The following is a 26550-nucleotide window of genomic DNA, read 5'->3' as shown; positions in this document are numbered from 1 at the left end:
AAATAGTTTTTAACATAACTTATAGGACCAAGAAATTCCTACTTTTTATCAGCATTATTAATTGTGACTTTGATCTCATTTTTACTTCACATTGTTTTTATTAGAATAACAAGAGGCAAAATATAAAAATATAAAAAATATATTTTATATTATGTAATATGTTATATTTTGTAAAAACAGGTTCTTCATTATCTGATTATACCAGAAATCCTTTTAAGCAGTTGCTCAGTTTAGAACATAGATGGCCCGTCTCATATAAACTTTCAGGTAATGGTTCACAGTCATATATATATTATTTTTATATATATATATCCCGCTATTAATATTTTGCAGTAGAGTACTGTGGCATCTGAGAAACCAAGAAATGTAATAAATTGCTATGTGCAATAGAAGGAGCAGAACCTCCCCAGCCCCCATTTTAATCAGCATTTTTTTCTAAAGCCATGGATGAATAACACTTTTATTAAATAATTGTCATCATGACAATGTCATTTATTAAAAGTATGACTTAATTTTTGTGTCCCAACTGTCCTGAATTGCTGGAGGGTTATTTGGCTGTACAGTAATTAATGTTGCAAATATTTCCCAAATGGCCGCACACCCAAGGACTGCTGGAAACAGGAGTGATTGCAGGAGGTGTGAATGTGGCTTGGACTCATTATCACCTTTGTTTCTTTGAGGTGCTCAGCAGGCTGACTCATTTCTAGCCCTACGGATGATTCAGTCCACAGGCTGATTAGATCTGAAAGTCTCAAAGGTTTATAACCTTATACCACAGCTGCTGCTTGCTCTCCCACCTCTTGAAAGTCCAAAAGGTGCAGGTGGGAGCAGTGGACATGAAAAATGGAGAGTGTTTAACTGTTTCCAGCCAAAGTGGGAGTTTGCTAATGACCATATCATGGCAATGATATTTTAAGTTTGGAGTTTGATAATTAAAATACACTTTTTCTTCCTCTGAGTTTATTCATCTTACCTGGTGGAAATTACTGGTAATTAATACTTCAGTTTTTAATACGGTTTTCTTAAATAAGAATAGATGAGAGGCTTTGCCCTCCCACATCCCCTGTGATGAAAAGCTGCCTCTCTGCAGGCCCTGGCTGCTGTTTGGTAAAACTTGCCCTCGTGTCCTGGCCAGGCTCAGCCCTGCGGTGGAGATGGGGGAATTCACTGAGGTGAGTGAAGCTGCCGCACAGAGGAGCTAAAGATCTCACTTAGTATTTTATAGAATATTTTTTCCAAATGACATGAAAGTCATTCGTTATAGTTATAAACATACTACATGCCAGGAAGCCTACTTTTCCGAGTATTTGCTATATTGTTGCCCAGTGGGCTGGGAGGCCTCCTAAACTTTGCTTGCATGATTATTAGAGTTTTTACCGAACCTGGGACCCTCAGAAGCCCTCTCTGTGTGATGGCAGCGTATAGGAGAGCTGGCAGAAATCTTTGGATACCGTCTCCTATAGCATGGGTATAAACGTATGCTGATCAATGTTTATTACCTTATTGTGAGTAGGATCTAGAAATTCCCGAGGAAGTGAGAAGATGGGGCACTACGGCTGCACAGGACGTAGTCCCCGCACTCGAGGAGAGCGGGGTGAGAGGGGCGCTCTGCGCGAGGCGCTCGGTGCAGCCGCGGGTCCCCGGGGCGCGGCGGGGCCGGGGCTGGACGGCGGCGGCGGCCGCTCGGGCCGGGCCCGGGGCGGCGCCGAGGGCAGAGTCCGGCGCGGGCCGAGGAGGCGGAAGATGCCGCTGGGGCTGCGGAGCAAGAAGAGGGGCAGGAACAAGGAGACCTCCAAGCTCGTGGAGAGCGAGGCGGCCCCGGCGCCGCCGCCGCCAGCCCCGGCCCCCGCGCTGCCGCCGCCGGCCCCGCGCGCGCGGCTCCACTTCCACGCGCAGCTGGCGCACGGCAGCGCCACGGGCCGCGTGGAGGGCTTCGCCAGCGCCCGCCAGCTCTACGCGCAGATCGCCCAGGTCTTCGGCATCAACCCCGCGCAGGTAGGGTCCGACAACCGCCCCCCGCCGGCGACACGCGTGGGGCGGCGCCGTGGCGCTGCGGGGCCTTCCTGGCCGCCTCCTGGCCGTTTAGGAGGGGGAAAGCAAGCTGGTGCCTCTTCTGAAGTAGCGACTTTCCTAGAAAGCGAAGGACTATTTCATCTTATATATATATATAATATATATATAAATCAACTAACTTCTTTGCACAGCCCCAAAATTAGTCATTTTATCTCAAGTAGCTCCAGGATTTTAGTTAACCCGGCATTGACTGGGTGTTTGGTGCAACTTAATGTGTTAATGTGTGCAGGTAGTAAGTGCAGGGTCAAGCAGTGAATGTCGTGGGTGGGGGGATTAATCCCAGGGCAGGGGATCACTGGTTGCAGTGATTCTTTCTGGTTTTAAATATATATTATAAATATATATTTAAATATATATTATATATACACACGCATATATAATCTCCATGAGGATAAATGTACAGAATGTTGGCAATAGGGTAAAATGCTTTAAACCCGGCTTAAAAAAAAAAATGCAAATGAATATGATGCTGAGCTGTGGAAAAAAGTTCTGCTTTGCCAAATGGTTACTTTTAAAAAGACAGTTGCTGAAGGGAAGCCTATTCAAGATATAATAGGATTTATTTTTATTTTTTTACACTCAGTTGCGTTTTTGATCTTTTTTCAGCCGAGCTTGAGCGTTTGTTTGGATTGTGATTCGTTTGTGTTTGTGAATGCATTGTTCCCCTTAGTTGAAAGGCAGGGCCCCTATCAAGTTCTTCCTACTCCGTCCTGTGAACCTTAACCTCTCAGTGACAACTTACAACAAAGTGTTAAAGTTTTGTCCTGCTTTTTTGTATGTTTTGTTATGTACGTAATATTTTTATGTGCTTTTAACTTTAGTATTCATGCCTGTTTCCTTTTAACTGCTACAGACTTTGCTCAGAGAGTTTGCTGTGGTTAAGCCTTGGAGCACTTTGAATAAATTATGGAAGTGGCTGCAGACACAGTTTAACCAGTCACTCCCGCATTAAGTAATTAAGACCTACCAGTACCCTTGCCAGCCTTGCACCTGCATCCCAGACCGTCTCAGGCACTTCCTGACCTCTTGCTTCTCCATTTTCTTTCCATACGGAGCTTCTGTTCCTATGTTATCATCTGCTCTGTTTCTAGTTGCAGTTCTTACTTTCAAGCCTTGATAGTTGTCAGATCACTTTTCTGTTGTATAAAATGAAAACAGTGATCAAAGTGACTTCCTGCTACAAATCTGGACTGGATTCTCGACAGAGAAAGTGGAACAGGATAGAACAGTGGATAGCAAGCAACAATTATGGAAAGCATCTGAATATAAATGGTAAAATATTTCATATCTTGAAGCAGTTTTGCACTGAGGCTGTCTTGTTTAAGGAAAGGTTATGGTTTAGCTCTGCATAAATAAGTTATGTTTCTTTGCTCAGAAAGAAACTTGATATTGGCTATAAGAGAAAGTTGCACTCGAAACTAGTGAAAAATATTACAAGACACTGTGTAGATTTGTTTTAGCTCTGAGCACGTTGGCAGGGCATTCATTTGCAGTCAGTCTCTAATGGCCTTACTTCAGTGCACCTTTGCCTGTCATACTTAGGACAAGGAAATTTATATATTTTGTGTAATCACATGGCCAAAAATATTTTTAAGGAATAATTGAATCATTGGCACAATTTAAAATGCTAAGATTTTTTACGTGTGCTTTTTACAAAGCTGAGAAAGCAAAAATACTCCAAAACTTGGAAGTTCAGTGCATGCCTATGATTGCAAAATACTGGGAGTAATTGGTAAGTATAAATAATTCTAGTGCATGAATAGCAATAGTCTAGTGGCTGAGCAAATGGAAAAGAGCAACACGTGGGGTTCATGGATACCTAAGCCAAGGAACCTAGCAGTAAAGGTAGTATTTGTATAACACAGTGGAAGATCTGACAGGGCTGAAGACAGAGTGACTGAAAAATTGAAAGATCAAGTGATTCCTTCATGGTCCAAAGCACAAGGATTTTGCTGTAGTGTGTTTTAAGGGAGGGATGAACCAACTTTCTGACTGGGATGCCACAAAGTGCATGGAATTGTTAACAGCAGAGCTTGTTGGAATGCAAAGTGTAGGCACCTTAAATGGCATTATTTATTAATTAAAGCTGCTTTGGGGATGCTGGTATAAGAAATAACACCTGAATGTGGACCTCAAACTGCAAGGCCCTGAGGTGCTCGAATCCCATTTGGAGCTGTTACCTGCCTAGGAACCTTTGTGTGACCTGACTGCTCTGGAGCCTGTGGGCAGCGTGAGACCCGAAGGCCTTTGGGAAGGAGCGTTATGGCCGAGATCTGCTCCGCAGCGACCACGGTGGAAAAGAGGAGAGGGGCGAGGGGGAAGCTCCACGAGGAGAGCGCTTGGCAAGCTGCGGCAGAAGCAAGTGACCTTAACATGATATGGGTTTTGCCATCGGTGTGGGCAAAGATGTGAATCCATGGGCGTGTTTTTCCTTAAGTGTTTCAACAGCGCTTGCATCCTTGTAATCTGTCACTTCCTTCGACTCCCCTGGTTACAGCACCCTTGTTTCCTCTTTGTATTACGTCCTGCAGGAGCAGCTGAGCTTCTGCTGGAGATCCCTTTCCAGGGTCCTTGGTTGACTCCAAAGAGTGATGAGGGAAGCTGGTGTGAAACGTGGCATTTCCTGGATAGGTGCTATGGGTCAGTGCAGAGTGAAGCGCTTCTGTCAGGCCTGCCTCAGGAGCAGGACATGGTGGGGAAATGTCCCACAACACGGCTGCTTTGTGTAGCTTTGAAGGAATGTTAAATACAGGTAGCTGGAGTTACGGGTTTTCATGTGCCTTCCCTGAGTTGGACTGTTCTCATCTGAACTTCTGCCCTCCTGGGCTCCAGCCCATGCTTCAAGTTGCTGACATGGATCCTGTGCTGAAATCCCATTCTTTTCCCCACTATTTGCCATCCTGTGACCCATGTGGGCTTCTGGTGCTGGAGGGAGATGCTACCAAGTAACATCCCATGGAGAAGTTGGCTGCCACTGCCTTGGTCTCCCCCCCCAGACTCCACGGGAGCTCTTTGCTTTTCCAGTGCTCATCTTTTCTTGTCCGTGTTTTTTCCTTCTCTTTCTCAAGGCAAATGCCAAATGTCTCAGTTCCCTTTTGAATCTGATGTTCAGTGTGTATTTCTGCCCACCTCTTTTGTTTACCCAACATTTTTTTTTTTCCTGGCCCAAACAGAAAGCCCTTTCCGCAGGGAGAGGGAGGAAATCCTGCTTCTGGCAGCACATCACCACTACCAGCCCTAGTTTGAGATGGATCATTTTGGTCTGGCTTTAGCTTGGTTTCTTTAGCAAGGTTTCTGAAACAGAGTGCTAAATAAAATGGATAATATTCTTTGTACTGACATAATACAGGTGCCTCCTCTGTCCTTCCTATAAAGGATCGAGAATGATGGTAGTTGGGAAATGTATATGCATATGGTCTCGGCTGCTTAGGGTTGCTATTCCTACTTCTCTGTTTATAGGGAAGCGTGGCATGGGATGTTACGTTCTTTCTTAGGGTGGAAGTGCCAAGTGCAGCTCATACCATAAACTGAATAAATAAGCATTGACTAAAGCACAATGTAGATGTAGTCAAGTGCTAGGTGGTGGTTTGCTTCTGTGGGTGTGCACAGTGGGGTTTTAAAGTATTCAAAACAGCACTAGAGATGTGAATATTAAAGTTTAATGGTGGCAGAGCAATTCCTTGACCAGGTGATATTAAGCAAATATTACAAAATATTACGTATTATAAGTTACAAAGGCGCAGCTAGTGGGCTTTCAGCTTGTGCATTCAAAACTTGTTCTCTTGATTACTTTGTTTGCTTTGTAAGGTGAAACGTGGTGGGGCTGGAAGTTGAGCAGGGTGGAGCCCATGAAGGTTGGGCTTTCCTTTAACGTGGAAGGATTGCTGTTCCATAGGGAAACTTGTGAGGAGATGCAGGAAAAGGTTAAACGTCCCAGTAGTACCAATACCAGAAGGGGGGTCCTCTTTCCGTAGCAAGACTCCAACGGGGCGGCTGCGCCTGCGCCCGGGCTGCTGTGCCAAGAGCCCGGCCACCTCCTGCTCAACAGGGAGCCAGGGGGGAGGCTGCATCACATCGAGCTCTCACGCAAGGGTTTGATGAAAAACTGCTCGATTTGAACGCTTATGAAACAGCATACTGAAAAATATATGTCCTAAATCAGATGTCTGAATTAAAAAGTCTGAAGCACGTTTTAGCAGGTCAGAGAAAAGGGTCAGCTTGTGACAGCCTCATTTCTAATACAAAAATTCTCAGAGCTTCAGCATATCTGCTTATGCATGGAAACAAGTTGTCCATGATCTCATCTCTGGATTGAAGACTTCAGAGGAACAAGCTTAATAGCCTCTCTGAACCTTTTCCTTGCCATGTTATGGCAACCTTTTTTTTTTTTTTTTTTTTTTTGCTTGCTTCAGGTACTTCTGTTGCCCTAAGTGATGCTTACATTTGATAGCTTGTTGTATGTGTGATGCTTGCTGTGTTAATGGTCTGCTTCTCAAAAACTTTCCAGCCATAAGGAAGAATTTACCCTGCAGTTCTTCTGCACGTGCAGTGGCAAAATATCAGTAAATTAGTAAATACCTCTTGTGGTACTGGGGATGAGTTTGGGTTGTGTCACTGGAGGAGTGCCATGAGCGTGTTGGTGCTGCGGGTCTCTCTGCTGCCATTGGGTAGCTCCTCTGTTCCTCCTATGAGGAAAAAGTGAGTAAAGCAGCTGGAAAATGCTGGAAAGTAGCTTGTAGTGATGTCATTGTATAATGCCACCTGGATGTATACAGAAAGGCATTATCAGATGTTCTGCCTTGCTTGGTAGCAGGAGTCCTCTTCCCCGCCTTGTTAAATAGAGAAAGTGATTATGATTTCTTTTATAAAGTGGTTTGAAATCTGTTGATTAAAAAGTACTTTTAATAGCTTCCGAGTATTTCATCAGTCAAATTGTTTTTTGACTTCCTAAGATGTAGGCTTAATTTAGAAGATGAGAATGTTTAATATGTTTGCCTAAATTCATGCAGTATCATATTGTATATCAAACATACTTTATATAACACAAAATATAACCTTGTTTTTCTTGGCAAACGCAGTCTCCTATTTGAAAATACTGATGCAAGGACTAATCCGTTAGTAATCTTATCCAAGAAATCTATTTTGTAAGGCTGTGCATCAGCCCCCGGTATCTCTCAGCCAAGTGACACTTCCTGCTGCTCCACATGCTGCAGCAGAAGAGCTCTCCTAGATGCTCGGTGGCCGATGTAACAGCCATGGTTTGTAAGAGCTTGCTAAAGTCGGCACGAGATGTCACAGCACGGCTATGCTGAGCTGGGGATCAAAGGGCTCTGAAGGGTGGGGAGAGGGAGAAGATGTTATAATGAAGGTGCTTATGTGTTTGTTTTTTCCTGTTTTGCTTCTGGGTAGGAAAATTACTTTGAGAATATATTCAGCCTTCTTTTGAGTAAATGAAAAGTGTGCTATGGTAACTGCTGTTGAATTTTCAGTATTTAAGCCATTCTTAGGAGGTACCAATATTAAACTTATACATAAGTTATGTCCAAAATGTCATTTTTGCATTGGCAGTTCTCAGTCATGTACAAATAAAGCTGAGCCGTAACTGATACGTGGTGTAACTGTATAGTGTCCTGGGTAGATAGAGCTTTAGTACCTTTGTGCGTTATCTGTTCTGAGAAAGAGAAACAGTTGCTTGGTAAAGAGGATAAAGAATGATTTAAGTTTTATTTTTGCCTGGCTGATGCTCTCAGCCTCGGGGGCAGTGCAGAACTGACTCACAAAATCCTGCAGACTTGCAGGCGGTGGTGGGGATGCCATCCAGATGAAGGTCTAAAAAGAGAAACTGGATCAAGTTTCCAAATATCACATTTCTGCTGCGTTGCCAGTTTTATCTATTCAAAGGTGTGAAAGTAGTCACTAGGTGATTGTCTCTGTGCCACAAGGTGACATGAAGGATACTGGTGTCTTCCAAAAATAAAAATATGATGCATGATGTTCACTGTAGAACAAAAAAGAGCTAGAGTTGTGAACTGACAAAGTTAGGCAGCTTGAGAGAAAGCTAAAAATTGTATATAATTTTATGTATGGTATTTTTAAAAATCAAGCCCTTTGAAAACTGCTTGAGTGGGATCTTCTTGGTAAAAATAATCTCTAATAATAATCTTTAATCCTAAGTATTACTATTTATAAAGTAAAATTTAAATTTCTACTTAGCTATTTGGAATTTCTCTAGATGATGGTACTGTAGGAGTGATGCTTATCTGAAATTTTGGTATTACTTGAGAGAATATAACTAAGATCGGTTCAATGAGTGTTGCTATGTTGCTATGAATCTCACTGCTGAAGGCGTTAGGATGTGGTAATGGTTTGCAGGGTGTCAAGATAAGCAATTAGCCTTTCCTGCAGGGCATTAAAAAAAAAAAAAAGCCACCATCACATCTTTTTTTTTTTTTTTTTTTTTTTAATTCATTTAAAAATGTAAGTCATGGATAAGTAATGGGTAGAGTCAATTCCAGGGAAAAAAAATGAAATTTAAATATTCTCTGTGAAATATAAATAGTATCTGCTTTGCAAACTTTTGAATGCATTTTTTCATAGGCTGACATATACTTATTTTTTAGTTCTTGCATTAATATGGTGGCTCGTACTTTTTTGTTTATCTACTTATTTTTCTTCCCTAACCATGAGTTGCTCTGAAAAACTGATTTGCTGGTGTATGTAACAGGTTAGACACCAGCTTCTGCTATGACCCTGCTGCTGAATTTGCTTTAATGACTCATCCTTCTTGATTTAAGGAAATCTAATTTAGAGCTCATATGGGCTGATACAGGATCCAAGTGTAAACTTTGTGGGCGGCCAAATGCGTAAGAATTAAATATCTAGCACCAATAAAGAAAATGCCCGTTCAATGAGTGGGGTTGGTACCTTCTTTAAGGGTCTGTAAACTGTGATCTACTTCAGAATATTAATCTTCATTCACTTGGAGAATGAACCTGTATTTATGCTTTCAAGAAAGGCTAAAATATAATTAAGCAAAGATGATGACTGAAATGGCAAATATCCTTATGCTCCTACAACAGGCCATCCCTTGTTAATACTCTTCTCTTACTTTTTTTTTTTTTTCAAAATATCTTGATATTGTCAAACGAAAATAAAAAGGTGGCTGCTTATATATTAAAAAATCTTGAGTTGGTTTGATTAAGATGAAGTTTGTTCAGCTTTATGTCACCAGGAGTGTCACTGCTGTTCAGCACAGCCTTTGAGGCTATTTGGGATTTTCAGTGCTGCATGTCGTTGCTGATATGTGCATGCAAGCACCGTATATACGTTTGTTAGCAAAACGTGCTGTCTCTGTTCGTGTTTTCCTGACTCTCCCATCTTGTTCTTAACGTACATCTCGAACGCCGAAGGCAGCAGTCGCTATAAGGCTGCCCTGCTCAGGGCCGTGGTTGTGTCCCCCATTTCCCGAGAAGGGCTGTGGCCCTGAGGGCCATTCATCCGCTTCTGATGGAGCTGGTGCCGTGGGGCTGGCTCATAGGTGCTCATAAATGACCATGAAAAGGACATTTCATACCAGTCTGACTCCCCCAAAGTCTCGGCCAGGACAGCTTCCCTGAGGTCTCGTTTGCTTGTTGCCAGTTGCTCCAAAACTGGTGCTTTGTGGTGCCCGTGGCTGGAGCTCCTGCTCTGCCTGCCCTCCCTCCGCTGGCCCTGAGAGGCTGCTCGTGCTGAAACGTTTTTCCTATACCTCTTGCCAACGCTTATCTGTGGAGTTTGAGCTATTGACATTTCCCAGCGCATGAGGGGCTGTTGCCTGTTGACACTCCTGAGTCTGCTCGACATGGAGAAGGATTATTTCTTTGGCTACAGGACTTTCAAAGCAGCCAGAATTGCACCCGCCTCTTATCTCCCCACCAGCTAACCCAGTTCAAAAACCCCATATGTTGTTTAACTTTAAGATAATTTATTTCTCTCCTGCACAGATCATGTTTTGCACTTTGAACACTCATAAAGTTGATATGGACAAGCTCTTAGGAGCACAAATTGGCCTTGAAGACTTTATATTTGCCCATGTGAAAGGACAACGGAAAGAAGTGGAAGTTCTTAAAAATGAGAATGTGCTCGGGCTTACTATCACGGACAACGGGACAGGCTGCGCATTTATAAAGGTAGACTTAATTACCTGCCAGATATTAAGCTTCTTTAGAAGCTTCTATTATTATAGCAGGCTAATTATTATTTTAATGATCCTCTAGAGACTTCTCTATCCTATGTATAGCAAGTAAAAAAATATATATACTTTTTTTAAATGTGTCATTCAAAACAAGTTCAGCTATTTCTGTGCTGCACGTCATTCAGACGGTTCCTTTATTCGCTGCTCTGAAGTGCAGCTCAGCTCCCAGTGTGACCGTTTTCTTCTCTGATCTGCCCTGAGGGTGGAAGGTGTTAGATGCTGCTTATATCCATCCACCCCCTCCTCCCTTTTATGGTGATTTTCTGATGTCTTTGCTGCCTATTGAACACCTGTGGCTTGTGTGATAAGGAGATTGCTGCTCTTCAAGAGCGCTCGATGCCTGCTCGCAGTGCAGGAACCTCCCTGCTTCTGGAGAACATGTGCCAGCACAATGCGTTTTCACCTCTCCAGCCCTGCCTCAGATGTGTAGGGTGAAATAAGAGGTGCTGAGATTATTGGTTGACACACTTAATCGCAACTGACTTAAGTAGAAAGTATGGGCATAATTCCTCCTGTAATTAATCATAATTCCTTCCTTTACCATCTTCTGTGTGACCTCCAGATAGTCCATCTTGAGACAAATGAAGACTGAGTAGAGGTTGCATTTTGCATCCATTTTGTAGCTAACTTAGCTATAAAATCGGATGTCACCTAGGAACAGGTTTGCTGGCTTTTGCAGTAAAAAGCATGGTTAAGATGGCCCTTGGTGAAGTCCGGGCACGGTGGGGTTTCAGCAAGCAGTTCAGCAGAGCTGTAGCCCAAACTGCGAGTTCGGGGATGAGAACAGGGTGTCTGTAGTGGCAGCTTGCAGGGCTGGGGGCCTGGGGAATCACCAGCAGTTCTGTCTCCGTTTAAGGCCATAACCTAGGCCACACTTGCACCTGGCACCAAAATCCGTGAGTTCTTTTGCAACAGGATCTGATGTTGTTTGCCTCAATAAAACCAGGACCTGGTGTCATGCTGCTGTCACAAATCTGCCTTGTGTGTACATAGCCTGATGAAAAGCTGTGTTATAAATTCAACATAGTCATGCAAGGAGTAACACTTGAAGCATTTTGTAAATGCTTAAGACTGCTCTGTTACAGCATGATGTATAAGCAGATCGTGTGAAAATGGAATAGCAAAGGGAATTACAGGCACGACTTGAAATACAGATCCCAGTTTCTAACTGGAGTGTAAAGCAATTGAAATAGAGGCATCTCAATTGCACCTTAATTGCTGTACCAATATAGCTTGGCTGTCTGTCACTTGCAGTGGTGGTAATAACTATGTCATATAAAGCTTTGAGTACTCCACAAATAGTCAGTATTACTTACTGTGCGGTTATTAGGATCCAAGAAAATAAGAAAAGCTAAATGGGAATGAATTTAAACACTAATTATAGTGTGGTAGGCACCGTTTTGAACTGTGGCACCTCATAACAGGGATGCATTTGGGGCCTGGGTTCTTGTGCCTGCCCAGTGCCCCTCTCCCTTTCCCATAAAGACTCTTCAGTTTTAATCCAAGTTAAGTGAAAGAGAAGTGCTGTAAAGAGTTAATGCAGCCTGAAGTTAAAAATTGACTCGCTATGCGGCAGGACAAGGAGCACTATCACACTTCCCACCGGTGTGCGTGGATGTGGGCGCACGTGGGCTCTGCATGCAGATTTCTGCAGTGGCTCTGCTCTAGGCTGGTGCTGCAGGAGGAGGTGACAATGTGTTCATCCCCCTTGTCTCGCTGGGGACCTTCTCAAAGTTTGTGTGGAACAACCTCAGTCTCTATGTAAAAGCACATGATTCAGGAAGGTTTTTGAAAGAAATTCATATGTCTGCAAAATAAGATGTTGTAGTATGTTAGAGGTTTTCCATGAAGTGTATTACACATGTAGCTCCATATGTAGCTCAATAAGGAAAATGATAAAGATAAGGCCTACCCGAGAACACACTGTTATTGTATGTAACCTTTTAGTGCTTCATACTTATTTTTCTTTCCCTGGGCCATATTTGAAAAGAAAAAGGTTCTCTTCCTACTCTTGCCAAGCTACTAAATTTAAGGATTAAAGCTAAAATATTTCTATTACTGGCACATTCGATTTGAGTTTGCAAACACAAAAGTGTTGCAATTGAAATTGAAATTCTTAATTTTCCAAATTTGCATCCTTTATTTTTACTGATGGTTTTATATTCAATACATATTAAAACTATTTAAAAGTAATGCTTTCTAAAACACGCTTTATAGAAATATTATACCCAAAACTCACGGCTGCCATATTAAGTGTAATCTTACTGATGTTTTTAATTGATCAAGGTCTCGAAACTCTGTGGTATCACTGGCTTGTCTTTTAAAGAAATGTTTTTATTTTGGGTTTCTTTCTTTCTTTTTCTTTCTTTTTCAAACAATAGCGAATTAAAGAAGGCAGCCTAATGGACCAAATCAAAACTGTCTGTGTGGGTGATCACATAGAGTCTATAAATGGGATAAATGTGTCAGATTGTCGACATTACAAAGTTGCCAAGATGCTAAAAGACCTGGAGAAAGGTCAGATATTTAAGCTGGAGTTGATAGAGCCCATGAAAGCATTTGGTGAGTAGCTGAATGCCGTCTACCTTGTTTGCTAATAATCCTTTCGTGCATTCACTTCATCAGGTCTGGTAAAATTGAAAAAAAAAGCTACTAGTTTAACTTAGAGTCAAAATATGTGATTGTTTTTTAATTTTAATTTTCTTTTTGATCTCTTTTCCATGAGCCATTTATATTTTTCTATAATAAAAATAGTTTAAAAACTTGTTATGAGCATATATATACACACCTGCATTGACACAAAATTTGAAATAATCTTCACTGTAATAGCAAAAGTTTGAAATATTTATTTTCCAAATTCTTTTTATTTGTTACCAGTTTGATGTCATACACTAGTTTTGACACTTGGTGTCAGAATAACAGCAGAAATTGAAAATGAGAGGATTTGATTTTTTTTTTTCTTTTGTTTCTACTGCGAAGAATGAAGATTATGAATTAATCTCTAATGTCTTTAGAGGTGAGGTCACTTTCTTGTTAACATATAACATAAACATTTACTTATTTATACTTGAGTAGTACTAAAAGTAATATTTTGTATATAACAATCTTTTTAATATAAGTCCATAATTTCTGTTCAGTGCTAGATCTGCTATATAGTTTGTCTGTAAAGATCAGAGTAAATCAGCATTTGGATGGTGGCTTCAGCCATTAGCTAATAGTACTTTAGTAAGATGATTAAGATATCTTTTAGTCTGCCTGTTTGAGAGAATCCTGCTCATTCCACGGCAATATGTTTTATTTAAAATGAAATCAGAGGCAATCAGAACGTCTTGGAAAGCTGCATTTTATTTTTTTACCTTACTGAAATTAATTTGCAGATTGCAGTGCCCAATGTTAAGTTGCTTAAAATGTCTTGACTCTTACCTTAGGTGCAGTTGAACTTTAGGCATGGATTTATAAAAGAGCTAGGGTTTAAGGTGCAGTACTCTGATTCCAGAGAGGATTATGAAAAAGATCCAGATCCTGTTGCACAGGTAGGTGCTGAATTCCCAACAATTTCAACAGAATCTAATTCCTTTAAACTTTTTAAGAGTCTAGACATGAGACAAATCTCTGTGTCAAATTATGAAGTTTTTATTTATTTTCCTTCCTACCAGCAGAGTATGGAATGAATATAGTTTACTTTCTGGGATGGTGGTAGTATTCCCATAATGGTGATGGAAGATGCATGAAGACCAGCATTTTAAAACAAGTCTGATGGAAATAGTGAAAACTTTAAGCATAAGTTTAAATTGCCCTTGAAACCATCAAAAGATTGAGAGAGAAGTGTTGATTATATGTCTACAGACTTTTTTTCTTTTTTAAAATATAAGAATAGTTAAAATTTGTTTTTTAGCCTTGTTTAGTAGTCTGCCTTTTGACACAATTATGATAGACACATGAAGTTGAGTACAACGTCCTTGCAGACACTTTGGTCAATTAATACTTGTGTTTAGTGCAGAGGAATGTGTTTCAGAGGTTGAAGACACGGTTATTATCCACAGAGATGTAGTGAATAATAATTCAATTTTTATATCTCTCCAGGTGATATTTAGAATAAAAAGTAAAGGTAATATAGTAATCAGCCAAATTAAATGCATCGTATTTGACTAATACTTAGTTTTGCTTGGCTTTCTTTTCTGTGTTTTTGTTTTGTTTTGTCTTTAGAAATGTTGGAACCAAGGTCACAAGGTGGATCTCTGCCAGAGGCTAAAATTTCCAGAGGGAGAGAAACGCTTCGACTGAGAACGAAAGGCCCTGCCACTGTGGAGGAAATGGTATCGTTATCTTGGGACCTGGAATAGCTAAATTTTCTACCACCTGATTTACTCTTCCCTGAGGTTTATAATATAAATCAGGAAAGAAAAATCTTGTATGGTACAAAGCTTGTTGGACTGCTTTCTGCAGGGAGGAGTGTTTATTTTAAGTGGAAGACCTGGTTTATACCTAGATGAACATAGCCTTGGTTCTGGGTGAGGACCAAAGTCTACCAGTTTCTTTGTGAGAAAGCATACAATAACTTATGCACACTTATACACACTTATATTATGTACACATTATGCACTTATGTACACTTCCATATTAAGCGCTATGTAATAGATTTAGGTTGGAGGGACCTTTACTTAGTCAAACCTCCTGCCTAAAACAGGTCTAACTTAAAGCTAAATCAGATTGCCCAGAGCTTGCCCTGTTGAACCTCTGAAATCAATCAAGGCCAAGGGGAAATTGGGCGGGATGTCTTTGCACGTGTGTTCAAGGGCTATTTGTTTGCTTTGGGATTTTTTAAATTTTGGTAGATATAAGCATCACGAGATTGTGGCTTGTGAGAAGCATGACTGACCAGCTTGCTATCCAGATACTTGGTGCAATATTAAACCAGATTAGACTGAGGAGTGTTAAAAAAGCACAGAAGTAGGAGGAAAGGATGAATGAAGAGTCGGTTCTGTGAAAGTTACTATTTTTGACACTATAAAAAGGCTAGAAAAGAAGGGAGAAGTGAAATCTCTTTTACTAATAGGTTTTGTAAGTCTAGATGGGTAGGATGGGAACTGGTGCAATCAGCAGCCAGGTGCTGATTAATGTGAAATTTGTTGAGATAAGTATAGTTATGGTTTTACTCTGTTTCTCTCTTTCAACAAAGCCATCAGAAGCTGAAGAAAAAGCAATAAAAAAGGTGGACGAACTTCTTGAAACATATATGGGGATAAGAGACATTGAATTAGGTGAGCACTTAAAGCAAGCATTACTATGTGATTAAATCACTTCTCATTTTGTGCAATGTAAAGCTATTTTAAGCATTTTAATCTCTGGATGTTGAGGCCTGGTATGAAAAGAAGGCCGGATGTTGAGGCAAAATTTGTTCTGTGTGGGTTCCTAAAAACTCCAATTTTTCTCCAGATATATCTCTCCAATAAAGAATCTTTCACTACAAACCTTGAAATTAAATTAATCCTTTATTCTTCCCATATGTTATGCATTTCTATTTCATAGAGTATTATTTCCTAATTTACTGTCATCTCTGTTTTCCTTCTGGAAGTTATTTTCTAGTGGAATTTGTATGCATTATGTCTAAGAATTGTTAAGGACAAGCATATCTATTCACTTTTATTCAGGCTCTTTTGTTCCTTTACATAGATAAATCAGATTCAATCACTAAAGTTCAAATGTGACATCTTCAGCAGTAAAAGGGCAAATATTTAGCAGTGGATCTGACAAAATCCTTGAACAAGTTTATCAAAATTTCTGAAGCCTGTAGTCTGAAGAAACATCGGAAATGTTCCAGAATATTTGCTAGCCATCAAAATCAGCAATTTATAATGAAAAAGTTGTTCAATCTTAGTATCTAAAGCTCCTTAAAATGCATGTTTAATTGCATCAAAAACGTTCTTGGCGCTGTTGTCTCTCCCTTAGCCTCACGACAATGAAACTTCTCTTTGTAAGGCACGAAGCCACTAATGTTTTGCAGTCGAGTTGAATAACAAGCTGCTCTGTAGGGAGCTGTGGCTGGATGAGGTCCTCAGGCGGTGCTGAAGAACCTGTAATGCCCTGGAGTCCCTCTCTTGAGACCAAGGGAAAGGTATTTATTATGGTAACATCTAAAAGTCAGCCAAAAATTAGGAAGGGATAAGCTAAATGGAAAGATACTGAAAAGAAACCTGTCTGAGAGAGAAGGACAGCCAAAGCAGAAGGCATCGAGAGAACAGACCTGGCATGAAACAAAGACTGGGCAGGCAGCACCGAGGAACATGGACAACAGGAGATCATCTGAATAGCCAGAAGTCCTGTGCTGCTGGCTGCTCCTGCTGGCATGTATCTAGCTGGCAGCAACTTCTTCTTTTTTTTTTTTTTTTTTGTGAGGAAAATAGTAGGTAAAGTACTATTTGTTCTCCAGCTGAAGATAGAGATGGGATCCCCGATACGGAATGGAGAGGAGTGCTGGCCAGAGCTTCTCTTTCTCAGGAAATGTCTAAACTTTCCAGTTCCCCCAAGCTTGAAAACTTCTCAAAAACTGTTTCAGCATCTCTCACATGTGATGCCTCTGGCATGTAGTATGTTCCCTGGAGCCCAGTGTGGTGCTGGTCTCCATCGCAGCTGGTGGATCCCATGTCCTGTGGTTCCCTGCAGCCTCTGCTGATCCATCCCTTGCTGGCTCAGGTGTCAGGGCTCCTTGGGCTCGAGCTGGCTGCCCAGTCTTGGAGCTCCTTTTGTCATGAATCTCAGGGCTCCTATCCTTGCTGGTACCCATTCTAGGGTCTCCAGATGCCTGGCAGTACAGGCAGTATTTTGGAGGTCTAATAAGCAGCTCCAAGGGTTCTGGTTTCAGTGTCTATAGCCTTAGGCCTTGAGATCCTAGGCTATGGCATGGTTTCTTGGGTTACCTAAAAGTTGTGCTCTGCTTTGGGGCAGGGAAGAGAATTCCCATAGGAGCTGGTGTTTGCCCTTTTTTTTTTTTTTTTGGCTCTCGGTACCATGGCTTTTGTATGGTGGACCGAGTTTAGTTCTTGGCGTGTGTAGCTGAGCTTGTCATATGGTCATAAAGCACCTGGTGGAGCTCTTCCATGAATTTTCTAATTCCATATATCTTTTAGAGTGTCTCTTTGAAAATATAAAAGAATGCTTTGCAAGAATGCTCAAAGAATGAAGAAATCTTTGTCCTCAGAGCTCAGCTCTTCCTTCCAACTGGGTTTATATTTTGCTCCTCATCTCTTCCTACTTTCCTCCCAGAAAGGCAGTGAAACAAACAGAAATTGCGATCATCAAAGACCCAGTAGCATTAACTTGCACTTTTAATGCCATTCCTGAAAGTTCAAATATTAGAATCAGTGGCCACAGGGTGATGACAAAAGAAAAGTATTTTTTATTATTTTTAAACAGTTAAACAGCTCTAGGACTCTTTAGGAAAGGAGAGCTAATCACCTGTCACAAATCTGTTCAATTAACATATGTCATTTTTTTTATATACTAGATGTGATCAGTCACTCATGAAAATGAAATATGAGGAAAGGATTCATTCAGAGGATGCCAATCACCATTCAGCTAGAAATTTCACTCATTACTCAAGGCAGATTAGCTGAAAATGCAAGTCATCACAATGCGACAGCTGACAGGTGATTAAGATCTCAATCATTGCTCACTCCCATGCAGTTCTGTTTGTCAGAAGCTTTGGTTGTCAGTTAATATTACTCTTTTATCTCCACAAAAATGCCACTTGCATAGTGTGATCAAATTTTGAAATACTGCCCCGATTTTAAGCTGGTATTAAAAAAAAAAAAAAAGGGAACAATAATGTAAAATTACAGATAGAATTAAAGATGAGATAAAGCCCTTAATTTTTGCATAGTTAAGTATCTTGACAGTTTAAAGAATGGCTGACTACATCTACACACAAATACCCAAGCTGGAGTAAAATGCTTGGAAATCGTTTAATGGAAATGAATCCAATTACTGTTTTTTCTGACACAGCTTGTTATTTTCTGCAATTCATGGATCTAAATGGTGTCAAGATTTACATACCTGCCTCTGTAATGCACTCTTACCTTTTCACCTCTCTATTCCATTTTACTGAAAAATGAAGTTTGTCAGCAGAATGTACCTTTGGCTCTGGAGACGTCTTGTTTGGGTGTTTTATCGGCACACTAGAAATTGGGCCAATTCAGCCTTGTTTAAAACATTAATTGGTTGCTGAGAGCTGAAACTAATGGAAAGATATTTAATGCCAGTTCATTCCGGTAAAAGAAGGTAAATATCTAGCTGTTCAGGGAAGCAGTGACATTGAGGGTTCTTAGTGTCATTTCTTGTTTTAGTCCTTGGTGCTTGAATCAGGATGGGCTCTGCTCGATACTAAAGACCCTGGGAGGGAGAGAGCCTGAATCTATAGCATACAACCCTGAATGTTACTGATGGGAAGAAAAACTGTGGCAGAGGCAGCTTCCCTTCCAAATTTTGGATCCTATTCCTGTTCTCTTAGTGTTTCTTTCAGCTGTTTTTTATTCATCTATCGGTTTCACTTCAGTCTATTTACTTCAGTCTAGTCTAAATGTATCTGACAAGTTTAAAACTTTTGTCACCAAATCTCTTCTCTTAGACCTTCACTCTACCCCAGAAATACTGGATACTTTTTTTTTTTTTTTAAATTACTTTCAACTACTTTGGCTTAATTGACATTCTCACTGAATGAATTTTATTTTTTTTTTCTGTTCCTTCCCACCCCCAACCTTTCTTCTCTAAAGGACTATTTTTGCCTCATTCTCCCTCAGATTTCTCAAGTATCATGCTAAAATAATAATACTAATTACCTTGGATACAGGCAGACCTCCTGGCAATGTTACAGGTAAATAAATATTGACATTTCTGTAAAGACTTCTGGAAAAGTTGACATGTTAGAGGATGGGGTGTAGGTAGCAAAGACCTGTAATGTGTAATCAGTAGAAAAGGCAGGTGGATCACTGATCTCGGACCACATGCTAAATGTGTCTGTCCAAAATGAAAATAGAGTTTTCTTGAAAGATCCTTGAGGTTATTCCCATCGAAATAAGTTAAAATAAACAAACAAAAAACTAGCATCCTGATTTATTCATGTTCTAGGAAGCTCAGTATTGAGAAGTTGAGAAGACTTCTGACTTCTGCTTTTCTTCTTCCTCTCTTGAGTTTGCTCAACTTTTCACGTGTAAATTTATAATTTTTTTTTTCAAGAAAAAAAGAAAAACTTCTCAAGTATAAGCATTGCCTGAATCAAATTAAAAAAAACTATATATATTTGTATAGAGATGGGGCTTTCCAAGCGCAAACTTGGAATAACTGTTCTCTTTGTTAGAATAAAATTTCCTGTAATGACTTGCTGTGCAGCTGTTACAAGAAGTAGTTGGGCAAAGGGAGGGGAGAGAAGGAAACTTGGCGTGGAACTCTCACCCTCTGAGAAACAAAATTTTCTTCAAGTTGGCAAGTATTACAACAAGCTTTGGCAACCAGGGCCTTTTTGATTTGCCTGAAGAATTATGCGTTGCAAATTTCTATGTAAACATGCATGTCGTGCGCCGAATTTTCCAGCCTGCTGCGAAGAGGCAGACATCCCATGAATGTACAAGTGTCTATATTAATTGCCAGTGAAATAAGGATATGTATACCGGGTGGTAGAGGAGACCTCTTTAGAGTTTCCATATGCTTGAAATCAGTCCAGCTTTCTGCATACATATATATTAGTGGCACAACCTGCCTGTGAAAATCGGAATGATTCTGTGCCTCTTGCGTTGTGCTTGCTCTGTGGTAATGTAGCTCTGCTGACACGAGGGGTCAGCACTAAGCTACTGAAAAAGTACCCACTGGTAGCGAAGCCCTGGTATCTTCACAGAGGGCTTCACCGTTTGAAGTGAATCTGAGAAGGGTGTATTTATAAATGTAGAACTTAGGTGTAGTACTTGCACAGTGCTGGTTGCAGGTGCTCGTGGCATTTGAGGAAACACTTCTATTTCAGGCTGCTGCTTTCAAATGAAGTTGACATCCGACTCGAAGTCTAAATTAAGGCAGTTGGGCAGTAACACTGTGCCATAAGGTTGTGTCTTGTGTTGCTGCTGTTCTCTTGGACAACTGTGTCATATGGCTCTTTTCATATATATCTTGGTTAACTTTTCATTATCCTGGCTAAGTTTTTTTTTCTCCTGCACTTCCTGTTGGAATGCTTCCCTAGATCCTACCTTCTCTGATGGCTACTTCTCTTAATATCTTGAGAAAATATGTCCATAGATGTTTGTTCTTGTATTGTAGTTGTCATTCACTTTGCATAAGTCTTCTCTCTACATCTTCTCCGGTATCTATACACAGTAACTTCACATCTTGATTCATAACTGGAAATTTGTCAAGTTTAAAGGCCGTCACTTTGTTTCCTCCAAGGTCACTCTATAAGAATTTTCTTTTGCTACACCTTCTGGAGTAGAGAGTGGTGCCTACAGGACAAAGACTTATCTTACGGTTGTTGGGAACAGGAGTCCCTTGTTTATGGCCTGTTTCCCATCCAGGCCCCTCTGAATCAGTATCCCAGAGTCTTCACAGGGGAGGTGGAAAGAGTTGGTATGATGGGACGAGGGTTTCTTCTGGCAGGAAAATGAATGATGAGAGTTCTTGAGAACCGGTAATGATGCTCAGGAAGCTGGGTTACATTTGAGCTGTCTCGATAACTGAAGATTTATGTAAATTTTCTTTGGACTGTGTTGTTTGGCAGACTGAAACTCTGTTTTGAATTTCATGTCTGAATGCAGTTAAAATCAAAACATAAAATTTGTTCAAAACTACTGTTGCTGACGTCTTCAATATGGCACAATTTTACTCATAGCTTGTTACAAGTTTGCATAATAGCAAGCATTGTTTGCCAGAAGTTCATAAATGTTAGTAAACTGGGGCTTTCAGGTTAATAATATAACATTAAATGTATTTTAAAAACCTCATAGCAGGAGAAATCTATCTATCTTATACCGGAGAGAGCTGGCCATGCTGATACAATGTAGTGCACAGTAGACTGCCCTGGCAAAGGTGGTTTTCTGTGATTTTAGAACATCTTTCCCTTTTTCAGGCCCTTTAGTATATGCTTTCCATCTGGATATTACTCTGAGAAAAGGCTAAAAGCTATCAAACCCTGCAAGTGTGACACTGGCATTTGGTGTATTCCTGGAGAAGGTGACGGTTACCTGATGTATAAGAAATGACACAAAACATCTTTCCCTTTAAGTCGTGTGTATGAAATAATTGCAAAATGCAGCAGCCTCTCTGGGCTGCATCTATGGTGCAATGACCTCTTCAGCTGTGAGTACCAGCAGAGGCTGTGGAGCAGCTCAGGAGATAAACTGCATCCAGCTCTGCTGTTTGTGCCGAGGCTGGTTTAGAGTCCGTCATCCCTCAGGCCAAGGCAGCCTCCTGCCCAGGGCTTCTCCTGGCCCAGCTTAGCTGCTCCCCTCCTCCCTGCCAAAACCTCTGTCTCTTGGAGGTGCAGGGGCCACGATCCAGGAGCCCTCAGGGTTTCATATGTGCTAATATCCCAGTGCCACTGGCACCCAGTGTTTGGAATAGAATTTTTCCTGGAATCAGGGAAATTGGCCGGTGGCTGAAGATCAGGAATGACCATAGCAGCAACAGACTAAGGCCTCAGCCATGACCGTAACTTAGCCATGTGCAAGCTAGTGTCTAACTCTTAATGAATTTGGATAGTCAGTGGAGAAAATAGGAGAAAATACTGGACAGCATGAGTGTCCCAGGTATCGGTTTGCCTCTGTTGTATTGACAATCTCTACTTCAACTTTCCTCAAGTGCCAGGAGGCTGCTGGTTGCTGGTGGCTCCTGTTGCTTGTCCACAGCAGTGGGTACTGTCCTGTGTCCCTGCAGGAGATGACCCACCTGGCTGTAATTGCTGAGAATTCCAGCAGCAGCTTTGATCTATCAACTTCCCACTAGCACAAACACAAATTTTCACAGCCTTTAGGGTGCTATAAATTAAAGCTTTGCTTTTCAGAGCTGGAAGTAATAACTGAAGCAAACCCATATGCTCATGTTGGAACAGTTGTTAAACCTTTACTTTGAGTCTGAACTCTACTTTAGCCAATACTGAAAGAAATATAGATCCAAGCAGAAGAATAAACACAGCCCACAGTTAATGCCTCAGTTCTTTTACTACTCCGAAGTGGTTTTTGGTGGTTTAGGCTGGAGATCCCCAGAGCAGCCCGGGATTTGTTCATCAGATGGTTCTCTTCACTGCCCTGCAGCAGCCAGGTCTCCGAAAGATTGTGAGCTGGATTAGGTAGTGCAGCGCTACACTTAAAATAGTGCAGTGATGGCTCCCTGCTCCCGTGTCTTGCGAGTCTGGGAAAGCCGAAGGGTATTGACTCTGTAGCCTCTGCTTTTGTTTTTGTATCATGGGTATTCTGATTTCTGCAGACTTCTTAACCTTCTTGAGAAAGTTTCAGGAACTTGGTAATGTTTTCACATTGGACTGCTTTATTTGCCCCTGAAATATTTATGTTAAAGTCTTTTTCTCCAATAAAAAGTTCTCTAAAACTTTCCACTATTCCTTTGGTCTTAATCTTAGCATACACTTCTTGCAGTGTATTTGATTTCTGTGCATTCTTCCTTTGGAAGTGATAGCTGAATCGAAAATTCAGACATAATTTCTGTAGCAGTAACCATTCATTTTCTCCTGAGACACTGTATATATTTCTGACAGGCCATAATAATAAGAGATGACTTAAAGATTTTTTTTTTCTGTAGATTTGAAAGTATTTTTTAAAAAATAAGGTAATTGTCCTTATTTTCACCATGTATATTGGGAATCTGAAACAGTGAAAAATTCTGTTAACCTCTTTAAGGTCCTGTGACTAATAAAAGAAGGGGGAATAGGTCAAAGGTCTTTTTAGAGCAAGCTGCTTTCATCCAGGTGCATAGACACTGTGTCCAATATCTAAAATTTTCTGTGAATTTTACATAGCTCATGAGTTGAATCTAGCATCTGATCTGTTTTTTTTTTTATTATTATTATTATTTCCTAGAATACATAGGGACCTTAAGTGTTTTCTCTAGATCCATTTATCATTACTCTTTTCCAAGTGCTGGTAATACTCGATATTTAAGCTGTGTGTTTTTCGGAAAAAAGTATGGTTGCATGTTTTTATTATGCAGCCTGTTCATTTTTTCCCTTGTTCAATCCCTAAGGCTTCTTGTTTTCTGTGGTAGGCTTGGCCACTTTAAATTGCGACTTTTTGGACAGAAAAAAAAAAAAAAAAACAGTTTGCCTTCTAATCTTATAATTTAGATCAGCAAGCTCATATCAAGCTCATGGAATCATGTTACCCCAGAAGAGGAGTTGTGCTGACCCTTGTCTTTAGACCCAGGCCTGTGTGTCTTCAGTAATGAGTGCTATGTATAGTTTAATCTCATAAGACAAAAATGATAAAAATTAAATCTCTCCAAACAGGCAGAAAACTATATCATTAGTATTGCAAAGAAGGTCTCCCATTTTGTAGAGCAAAACCGAGCTACTGCAGGGAGAAATAAATACAAAAATCATAGCAAATCCTGAATTGTATAGATGAGCATTAAAACTCCCTGAGATGCCTGTAACTGCTCATGGAAATGTAACTTCTAAAAGCACTTTGTTCTTATGTTCTAGCTGTCTTTTTCCTGGTAACTACGTTGTTTCATTATTTCTTTCCTAGCTGCAACAATGGTGGAAGCTGGAAAAGACAAGAAGAACCCGGATGAGTTTGCAATGGCATTGGATGAAAGTCTTGGAGACTTTGCTTTTCCGGATGAGTTTGTCTTTGATGTATGGGGAGCAATAGGTGATGCCAAGCAAGGGCGACTTGAATGAAAACTGGGCAATTTATCAATCCCTGTTTGAAAATAGAAAATTGTTTTCAAGTATATATATATCAGAATTTTTTACTGATGTGGATCCATGATGCCTTATATTTATATTCTTAACAAGTACTTTGTTTTGCAAAGGTTTCTGGCAGAAGTTTGGAGGTATGCCCAAAGATCTGACAACTGTATGTTGAAACATTTATATGCAGAAACAAATTATATGCAGAAATCATTGTGAAGACAGGGAAAAGGATATATAAGCGTATGTATATGGATCTTATGCAAATTATCTATTTATAATTGTGCCCATAACTTGGTATCTCTGAAGAGTGTTAGGCATGCACCAAAGAGTTTGGATTTTATGTCGTCAAAAAAAAATTATAAGCTCAATGAAACACTACCTAGCTATACACTGTAATTCCCTGGTCATCTTTTGTTCTTAGTTTGCAAGCACACAAAACTGTGGAAAACTTGGAGCCTCAGGTTTTCTTGCGCTATTTCTGGAAAAGCTGAATTCGGGGACCAAAAATTTCTTCTGAAATGTGAGAGGTGAAATCTTTGAATGAGAAGGACCTTGTTTTCACCTTTGTTTTCCTTTGGGTCAATACATGTTGTCTACATACTGCTAAGAAATACTGAAAACGGATAGAAAGCTGCTGCTTTACTCTCAGATGCCATACTGTTGCAATAGTATGCAATATTAATTAATATTGCGATATTAATTTTGATTACTATTCCTATAATTGAATAATAGCTGTTGGGCTGTGCTGTAAGCCATAGTATATGACTAATCAAGTGCTTAACTTGTCTTTGCATATGCTAAATGCTTTGCTGAGATCAAATGAAGCGATTTTTTTTTTGTTATTTTCTTCACATGGCGACATAAGAGACACATTTAAAAGGGTGTTCGAAACTGGAGGTCTTTTCATGCAGTCTGTCGTTGTTTACATTTTACATCTTGCTTTAAAATCTCAGTCGCAGATGGGATGATATGCATACCTAAAACCTAAAAATATATTTAATTCACTTTAGAGGCTTGATTTTCAAATTATGTTGTACATAAACATATTTCCTTTTATGATAATATCTTAAGTATCACAGATTATTAAAAATAAACTCTCTTTCAATAATCCACTAGGCCTGTGTTTATATTGCTGTTTGCTTGGTGTTGAATCAAGAGCCATGGAATACGTTTTGTTTTTGTTTATAACCAGGTTCATTTTCAATTTTTGCTGTGTTTGGTTTTAATCAAGTCAGACGTCTGCTTGTATGTTTAGAAACGGCTATCTACTTGATTGTTATATGGATTCCAAAGTTTTTAAAAAAGTGTGTGTGTATATATATGTATATATATACGTGTATGTATATATATGTATATATATTTATATAATGCATGTTACATTTAGCCAAATAGCATATAACAAGTGCCCTCCACAACAAAATAGAGCAAGATTGTGGTCCTAACCTGGGAAGGTATCATCTAGTGTTTTTATGTTTGCACAAGTGTATAAAATAATAGATATTAAAAAAAGAGTATTTTCTAAATCACCTGCTAGTTACTTTTCCTCTGAGGAAAATTTGAAAATTCTTTCACTGTCTTTAGAGATCTATCTTTAAAATAAAGACTATGCCAAGACATTTCTACCTTCTATGTTAATGTACTAGTCTAAAAGCAACATTGAAGCACTAGTGGAAAATTACACTCCTAAGAGTTTTTTTTATCTGAAAACTGATGGTTTACTCTGTCTCTGGGTAAACTGCAGCTTCTTTTAAACCTCTTATGGTACCGTTGTATGGTTGTGTCAGTCTTACCAAATGGGCTGTTGCCTTTTCTTCTCTAGCTTTTGCATGCTAAGTGCCTATGTTATAGTATTATAGTATATATAGTATAGTATTATAGTAATGATGATTTCACACTTTTAAAGATGATAACATTACAAATTACAGATATATCTTTAGTATGTCAGATGCTATAGTGAAGTCAGAAGAAGAATAGTCTTAGTGTTCTTTTTTGCCAGGAGGTATTTCAGAAAAATTAGATTTCAAGGTATACTTGCCCCTTTGAATTAGATGTCAAGATACTTGTCCCTTTGAATACAGCTGCACGTTTGCCATGAACTCCAGAGCTCCACTGTTTAGCAGCAAGAGCTTAATCTGATCTTGATTTTCATTATTGTTTTCTTTTCCAGTTCTACTTTGACTGTTTGTAAGGCCTTTTGAATTTAGAAGTCATTATATTTTGAAAGGTCTATGATATATATTTTTTATGAGAAATAGGAAAAAAATTACAGGTTTGAAAAGTCAAAAATAGTGAACATCATTGCTAGCTGGTTCTTAACCTTTCGAGCCGCAAAGAGATTTTGAGT

At 40.0% G+C, this 26550-nt stretch overlaps 1 protein-coding gene across 1 annotated transcript; it reads left to right on the top strand.

The window, feature by feature from the left end:
• Positions 1-1743: 1743 nt before the first annotated feature.
• Positions 1744-24280, top strand: GIPC2 (GIPC PDZ domain containing family member 2). Its single transcript, XM_088526092.1, has 6 exons — positions 1744-1995; positions 10056-10241; positions 12688-12868; positions 14513-14622; positions 15486-15567; positions 24037-24280. The coding sequence occupies exons 1-6, from the start codon at positions 1744-1746 to the stop codon at positions 24189-24191; spliced, it is 966 nt and encodes a 321-aa protein (XP_088382218.1). The 3' UTR covers positions 24192-24280.
• The last annotated feature ends 2270 nt before the right edge of the window (positions 24281-26550 follow it).

The sequence above is a fragment of the Tinamus guttatus genome, unplaced genomic scaffold, assembly GCF_059628265.1.
Source record: "Tinamus guttatus ecotype Peru unplaced genomic scaffold, ASM5962826v1 Tinamus_guttatus_pri_ptg000242l, whole genome shotgun sequence".
NCBI classification, from domain to species: Eukaryota; Metazoa; Chordata; class Aves; order Tinamiformes; family Tinamidae; genus Tinamus; species Tinamus guttatus.
The sequence above is the reverse complement of the archived record's forward strand: the minus strand, read 5'-3'. Positions and strand labels throughout refer to the sequence as shown.

What these genes read in the sequence shown, in the direction of transcription:
- GIPC2 (XM_088526092.1), top strand. Translation starts at nt 1,744, where the DNA reads ATGCCGCTGGGGCTGCGGAGCAAGAAGAGGGGCAGGAACAAGGAGACC. An exon ending in TCGGCATCAACCCCGCGCAG is followed by an intron (nt 1,996 to 10,055) that starts GTAGGGTCCGAC and finishes TCTCCTGCACAG; the next exon opens with ATCATGTTTTGCACTTTGAA. An exon ending in GATAAGAGACATTGAATTAG is followed by an intron (nt 15,568 to 24,036) that starts GTGAGCACTTAA and finishes TTTCTTTCCTAG; the next exon opens with CTGCAACAATGGTGGAAGCT.